A 7,793-nucleotide genomic window follows, 5' to 3' on the forward strand; every position below is an offset into this window, starting at 1 on the left:
CCGGTCCCTCGACTGGTACTGGATGACCTATGCTATCCAGAAACCCGATGGCACCCCCACATAAGGTTTTCAACGGATTTGTGGTCTTCTCCAAGCATTAGGTCGCTCCAATGCCACCGGATGTTTGGTATTCATCGGACGTCCGGTAAACCCATACAGAGGCAAATTCATTGGATTTATGACCCTCACGCGAAATACAACTTGATCTATCCAGTACTATTTTAACGGATTTCCAGTACCCACGGGATGTCCAGTGCTCCTTGGAACACTGGATGTCCGGCCAATACCAAACGTCCACTTCAGACACTTCACCATTTTTGCCTTCCACATGCACACTAGCCTGCTTTAGCCACCGGATGGACGGTGGTTTCACAAGATGTCTAGTGCTTCGCGAGTCATTGTACTTCTGGTAACCCACCGGACATCTGACACTTAAGTGGGTAGAATACCTCTAATGGCCACATTGGGGATGTGCTATATATACCCCTCTCCTACTCACGGGGAGGGTTGAACACTCCATTCCAAATATCCCTAGAACCCTATAAGTGCTCCCTCTCACTCTTCCACACCATATCCTAGATGCTCGAAAGCATTTGTGAGAGTTCTTGAAATTTGTTCCAATCGAGCGATAGATCTATTCCCTCTCCTCCTTGTGTCCGGAGCAAATTGTGATTTGAGCAAGTCTTGAGCTTTTCCCTTTGATCGTGTTACTCTTAGAGGTTGAAGACTCCGGTGGTAGGAGTACTCCAGTGAGGAATCGTGCATGGTGACTACCTTTGAAAAGTTTATGAAGGTTTGGAGACCACCTCAAGATCCATCGCTAGTGGTTAAGAAACACCTTCATGGTGTTGTATCAAGGATGGAATAGGGTGAGCCTTCATGGTAACATTCGCCCCTCCAAAGGTGACTAGCCTCCCTCCAAAAAAATGTACGTCGGGATACATCCTTGTCTCCCGGAGTTGTGGTTATCCCTAACCCCTAAGTCCCTATTTGTGGTTAATTGTCTCTTATAATTTACTTTACATATTATTGTGCCTTTTCACCTTGCTACTTGGTGTTTTTGAATATATTGCATATCATTAGATTCTCCTTAGCAATTATTAGGCTCTCCTTTATATCCTCTTTATTGCATAAAATTGTTAAGTTAAGTAGCAATTAAATCTGTATTTGTACCTATTCACCCCTCTAGGTCCACCTCGGCCCTTTCAGGTGGTAGGCGAGACAATATCTCCCCATTAAAACAATGGATTGATCGAAGATTGCTATCAGAGAGAAATCACTCGAACTTAGTGGTGTGAGTGTGGGCAATTGTTCGCGAGCTGGTGCACTACAAACGATGGGGGCTTATTATTGACGCCAGCAATGGACCACCTATCGTAATGACATGTGCTATTATTGAAATTTTCTAACTCCCGACCATTGGAATTTTTATGATAAAATAACATTTCCTACAAACTACTCCCTCCGTTTCAAAATAAATGACTCAACTTTGCACTAACGTCATTTTTAAGTCATTTATTTTGAAACGGATGGAGTACAATGCATGAACCATTATCCGAGTTTTTATGTTGAATTTCGACAAAAAATTAATTAACACAGGAATGTACCATGCTAATTCCAAACTAAAAAGAACATGTAATAGCATGCATGCATGGTGCGAGTTTATCGGTGGTCTCACATGCCTACTTGCCCTCTCGTCCTTCCTCTCCCATCCACCCTTCTCTCCCTCTCATCCATCGCTATTTATGGTTAGGTTATTGCCATTCTTCACTTCTCCTTTTTTTCCTCGCTAGACATATTACCAGACATTAGAAGATCTCATCTGGTTGATTGCATCTTTCTTTTATTCCACAAGTGAGGAATCCCTGCATCCGTCTTGTTTTCAAGTCAAGATGGTATGTTAAATATGTTGTATATTTCCAAAGAATTTTGCATTATCTTTTAGCCACAACGATTTTACTTCTAGCTTCATTTTGCCAAAGTTTCCTACGATTTTTCCCCCAATGTTTGTATGAAATTTGTACTAATCAACCGAAGCGTATAGGGGCATCGCCTGTTTAGAGCTGGAGGCATGTGCATCCGTTTGCAGATCGCCCGGCATCCATCCTCCAGCCGTTGACTGGAGCCATGTGGTTGTGTGTGCAGGGACGCGGCCGATCTATCAGATGGACGGCCAGGATGGCGCCCAGACTGGCGTGAGGCGAGCCGTTAGTTACTCACCGGTCTTCTTCCCCACCGCCGCCGCCCACGTCGCGCCACGCGCCTGATTCCCACTCGAACTTACCCTCTCCTACGGTCCGCCCGCTGATCGGCTTGCCAGCTCCGATCGGATCGGCTCGGCGAGCGATCGAGGCGAGGATCGGGAATGGAAGCGGCGCCGGATCTGAGCGCCGTGTCGGCGCTGGCGCTGCAGGTGGACCTCCTGCAGCTGCCGCCGGAGATCCCCGCGCCGGGGGCGCCCGCGCTGCGCGGCGTCCTCGACCACCTCTTCGCGCACTGGCTCTCCCTCCCCGACACCGTCGCGCTGGTCAGCTGCCTGGCCCAGAAGGCCAAGGCCAACGGCGTGGGCGGCTTCGCCGGGGGCGCCATGCTACCGTCCATGATGATGCAGGGGGGCGCCAACGTGCCGCCGCTCTCGCCGAGGTCGCCGCGCCTCTCCAGGAAGCCCAGCGGGGTCGGCGGACACTCCAACCGCTCCGCGTCCCCGCTCCGGCCGTCCACCGCGCGCGCCGTCAAGGAGGTCATTCCGCAGGTACATACGCATGTGCATGCTCACCGTCGACCCATCAATCTGCCAGCGCCATTCTTTTCCAGCAAGCTAATCGAAATCGTCCATGTCGTTTGACAGTTCTATTTCCGAGATGGACGCCCGCTGCCATATGAGCAGAAGAGGCAGTGCGTATCTATAGTCGAGCAGCTCTTCGCCGGGCACTCCAATGGCCTTCGGATTCAAGGTGCGTGAAATACGACATGTCTTCATGGTAATTTTGCCAAATATGAAATGACTGGATCTTTTGGATGCAATTTTATTTACAAGTCACTGGTGTCAAGACCAGTAGTTTCACTCGTGGTTTTCATCTGATCAAATCGGTGCTCAAGTTTGTCATCTGGATTAGCTTTTAAAGCATAACCAGCTTAAATTGTCAATTATCATGATCATATCAAATTGTCGTGATGATATCAACTAATCATCTATATGTCCTGTGCTTTTGTTTTTTTGTCTGTTTTTGCCACAATAGAATTTCGGATGGTTACCAGGGAGCTCTGCAAACTACCGTCGTTCTTTACCACTGTTCTTTTTGGAAAGATCGATAAGGATAACACTGAATTTATCACAAGGTAGGTGATCACTTGATCACTTGGGATTCACAGAACATACAAATGTTGAATCTTACACTATGGTATTTCTTCCAGGGATGCCTTTATGGATTTCTGGGTGAATAGCAATATGATGACTATGGACAGTGCAACCCAAGTATTTACGATTTTGAAGCAACCCGATCATGATTACCTCACAAAGGTATGTGTGCTTTACAGAACAAAATCATGCAATTAAAGACTCCATAAATGGATGCTGATTCTGTTTCATGATTGATGCCCTTGGTAATAATGTAGGAAGATTTCAAACCGGTTCTTCGAGACCTTTTGGACAACCATCCTGGTCTGGAATTCTTAAAGAGCACGCCGGAATTTCAAGAAAGATATGGTAAGCCTATCTCTGTGACCATTTAAATCAAATATTGAATGTCATACAGTATTTTCTTCTACTTATACAACATTGTTTGTCAGCTGAGACTGTCGTATATAGGATATTTTATTGCTTGAATCGAATTGGAAGTGGCCTTCTCAGTCTGAGGGAGCTGAAGCGTGGAAATCTGCTTGATTCGCTGCGGCATGCTGATGATGAAGAGGATATCAATAAAGTCTTAAGGTGGCACATTTAAATAAAAAATTTCACACAACTTTTTTTGCTTCTGTTTCTTTGTATGGCAAAATTATTTCCTCTACAACTTGTAAGACACCAAACATTTCTCGTTTTCTGTAGGTATTTCTCGTATGAGCATTTCTATGTGATATATTGCAAGTTCTGGGAACTCGATACGGACCATGATTTCTTTATTGATAAAGAAAATCTTATTAAGTATGGAAATCATGCGTTGACATATAGGATTGTAGATAGAATTTTCTCAGAGGTTAGTATTCTTTTCGTTCTACCATTTTCAGATCATTCAAGTTTCTTCACTTGCACTGCATTTTTTACATGCAGCGATTCTTTACCATTAAGTTCATACTAACAGTTTTAAATTGATACATGATAGGTTCCCAGGAAATTTACCAGCAAGGTTCCAGGGAAAATGTGTTATGAAGATTTTGTTCATTTTATTTTATCTGAAGAAGATAAATCATCAGAACCAAGCCAAGATTATTGGTAGGTCCAGCTTTTGTTTTTTCTGACACTTGCTTTAATTCTTCAGTTAAGCAATGCTCCAATTATTTTGAGCAGCACTGGAATGTTTTGTATTGTGGCGCATACTATTGTGCATTACCTAAAATCTAAGCCACTGCAAGTTTATCAATCACCAATAATGTTATGATTCCCATGTCCATGCCTCTTCTATAAACAAGTTTCTCTACAGCACTATTAGATCTTTCTTTCTGAGACAAGACTTTTGCAAAGCCGATAAACCGTGGATCAGCGGATGTTTTATTACAGTAGGTCTTTGTACCTTTCTTTAAAAAAGAGACCAAAGGGGGATGGGCCCCTCAACTTTTTCTCCAAGAACTGCATATTTGCCCTTGGGGGTTTCTCCCTTGTATCTAAACCCTGGGTCTGACACTGACTGGTTTCATTCTCAATCTAAGTTAAGCAGAATTCTTTACTTGCTCAGTCTGTCAAATGACTCGTTGGCTACAAATGACACAAGGTATTAAAAAATGAATGTGTGGTTTGCGAGATGTTCGTTGAAATTTTCTAGAACACGGGTATTCGGAAAAGCAAATCTACTCCTAAGATCGTAGGAAGTCTGCCTCAGGAGAAACATCCTGACTAGGAGATCTTCAAGGGGATTTCTTGCCATAGCCATCTCGTCATTTGTTTTTTACGCACCCTTCATCATGCTAGATTACTTTAAATGGTTGTGTGATTTAATTTGAGATGTTTTTTATGTCGAGTATTCTAGAAACTCACATTTATGCTTCCATTATCCTCTTGCTAGGTTTAAATGTATAGATTTGGATGGCAACAACATACTCACACACAATGAACTACAATACTTCTTTGAGGAGCAACTTCATCGCATGGAATGCATGGCCCAGGAACCTGTACTGTTTGAGGACATCTTGTGTCAACTTGTTGATATGATAGGACCAGAGGTCTGCTTACCTTTCCTATTTTGTACAGTTCCTAAGATCCTGAATTTTTTTAAGCTTATATGTATGTTGCTTTTTCAGGATGATACCTTTTTTATAATAAAAGACTTCCGGAGGTGCAAATTGTCTGGGCATTTCTTCAATGTTCTGTTCAACCTCAACAAGTTCATGGCTTTTGAATCTAGAGACCCATTCCTCATCCGCCAAGTGAGTCAAGTTCCCACAAGCACTCTACATCCATCAAGTGCTGATATTTTTGGTCTTCCATGCTTCTAACAGTATGTGCTTTCTCCTAATGTAACTGCAGATGCGTGAAGAGCCATCCTTGACCGACTGGGATCGTTTTGCTCGGAGAGAATATATTAGATTGGCAATGGAAGAAGATGGTGAAGATGCTTCCAATGCAAGTGGAGATGTTTGGGATGAGTCACTTGAATCTCCATTCTAGATTGAAGGCATTAAGGAACGTGGCAACACACATCAGAGCATTAACTTACAGCCCTAATAATATCAAAATGAATGTGTTATGGTGAAGTATCGTGCAACAGTTTGACATATTATCTCTACAGAAACTACAGCTGAGGCAGTTGTCCACTTGTTGGCATCATCTAAAGTTTGACATAGTTTCTCGCAGAGTGCCAATCGAATTCTAGAGACAGATACTTCCATCCAATTTGTCGCAGAATGCCGATTTTTATTAGTGACAGTGAGTTTCAGGGGCAACTGCTTTCATGATTAAATGGATTTGGCCCTGTATTTGCTGCCATAATTTGCTCAAGTTATTCATGGCAGCGAGCGGTCGCAGGGCACCTTGTGGTTATTCTGAAGCCCCAACCTGTGATCAGGTGGCAAGCAAAGGAAGTGCCATATGTTCGAATTGTGCATTGGCTCTGGCTGGAACCACAACTTACTTTTATGGTAGTGTTGGTCAGACATATGTTGTCTTTTTTAAATAAGGTCACCCTTGTCAAGAACAGTCGCGCTCGTGTATTCTGTATCTATGTTTAGTTTGTAGTTACATGAACGAATGAGTTGTATTGCACAGTTTTATTTTTATTTGTTGAAGCAAATATTGCACAGGATTATTATTTTGTTATTCCAATACAAAAATGGTTAAGAGCTGGCACTTGCCAGACCAGTACTGTACAACTACCAACTCTGGATCTTTGAGAGCAAATATACAATCAAGGGATAATTTGAACCAGTTTTGTGTTGAATTGGTGTGCATTTGTGCAGAAAGATAGGCCAGGAGGCAAATCTATGCTGAATTGATGTGGCAAATCTTTTGTATGACCTTGGCAAAAGCAGTGGGCAAATCAACAGATACTTTGACCAATTTTTTTTTGCAGATCAGGGGATTGGCATGAAAGGCTGCTTAACTAACACCTTCATCTTTTGCTTTAGTTGATTAATAAGTTAAGTAAAGCTTTTGTCAGACCAGGCAATCTGCAACAACAACAACAACAACAACCAAGCCTTTCAGTCCCAAACAAGTTGGGGTAGGCTAGAGTTGAAACCCATAAGATCTCGAAGCCAAGTCATGGCTCTGGAACGTGGATAGCTAACTTCCACGCACCTCTGTCCATGGCTAAGTCTTTGTCGATATTCCAGACCTGAACCTTCAGGTCTCTCTTAACGGGCTCCTTTCATGTCAAGTTTGGTCTACCACGACCCCAGACCAGGCAATCTGCATGTAAAGATATTTGCATCAGTGGTGCATTTTGATTTTTGAGGGAGAGGGACAGAGGAGACAATGACATTGCCCCTGAGTGGCTGAGCTGCTGAGCTTACCTTGGGTATGTATGATCATGCCTTTCCTCTCCTTGATGCACCAATGATTGACTCCAGAAAGGAAAATAAAAGGCTGTGCTGTGCTGTGCTCCTGGCCATCTTTTGAAGCAAAACAAAAGAGCAGAAAGAAGCAATCAAGCATTCAATCATCTTTCCTACAACGGTGGAGAGTATTGTAAGCAGCGATGTCATATAAAACCATCAACAGCGAAACACCAGCTAAAGAGAATGAACATAAAGGCTGAGGATTAAATCTTTATCACAGGCTTTACAAATTTATGTGCTAATTAATTGCCTCTTTGGCTGCAATTATCATAATAAGGATCACGATTACGTTCGACTTTGATGGTGCATCACCAGATCATATATAATTAAGCATGTTCATTCAAAGAGAAAACTAACATCGAAACACCGGCTAGAAAAATGGACATAAAGGCTGAGGATTAAATATTTATTGTGTGCTTCGATGGTCCATCATTTTATTTGACTTCCATGGTGCATCGCGTTTTTTTTTGTTTTTTTAAAGACCAGTGCATCAAGATCTTATCAGCGGTTGAGGGCCTCTTTGGTTCAAAGGAATTCCAAAGAATTGCATCATGATCTTATCAGCGGTTGGGGGCCTCTTTGGTTCA

The 7,793-nt window shown here is 42.9% G+C and overlaps 1 protein-coding gene across 1 annotated transcript; it reads left to right on the plus strand.

Annotated features, from left to right (window-relative positions):
* The first annotated feature begins 2,161 nt into the window (after positions 1 to 2,161).
* LOC123402277 (probable serine/threonine protein phosphatase 2A regulatory subunit B''delta) lies at positions 2,162 to 6,516 on the plus strand. The gene is made up of 11 exons (XM_045096178.1): positions 2,162 to 2,752; positions 2,849 to 2,954; positions 3,240 to 3,339; positions 3,415 to 3,520; positions 3,616 to 3,706; positions 3,790 to 3,931; positions 4,046 to 4,193; positions 4,320 to 4,429; positions 5,217 to 5,373; positions 5,452 to 5,577; positions 5,678 to 6,516. The coding sequence occupies exons 1-11, from the start codon at positions 2,366 to 2,368 to the stop codon at positions 5,816 to 5,818; spliced, it is 1,614 nt and encodes a 537-aa protein (XP_044952113.1). The 5' UTR covers positions 2,162 to 2,365; the 3' UTR covers positions 5,819 to 6,516.
* The last annotated feature ends 1,277 nt before the right edge of the window (positions 6,517 to 7,793 follow it).

Source organism: Hordeum vulgare, chromosome 6H, assembly GCF_904849725.1.
Source record: "Hordeum vulgare subsp. vulgare chromosome 6H, MorexV3_pseudomolecules_assembly, whole genome shotgun sequence".
In the NCBI taxonomy this organism is placed as follows: domain Eukaryota; kingdom Viridiplantae; phylum Streptophyta; class Magnoliopsida; order Poales; family Poaceae; genus Hordeum; species Hordeum vulgare.

Coding starts and splice junctions, on each gene's coding strand:
- LOC123402277 (XM_045096178.1), top strand. CDS start 2,366: ATGGAAGCGGCGCCGGATCTGAGCGCCGTGTCGGCGCTGGCGCTGCAG. Junction 2,753..2,848: donor TCAAGGAGGTCATTCCGCAG/GTACATACGCAT, acceptor GTCGTTTGACAG/TTCTATTTCCGAGATGGACG. Junction 4,430..5,216: donor GAACCAAGCCAAGATTATTG/GTAGGTCCAGCT, acceptor TCCTCTTGCTAG/GTTTAAATGTATAGATTTGG.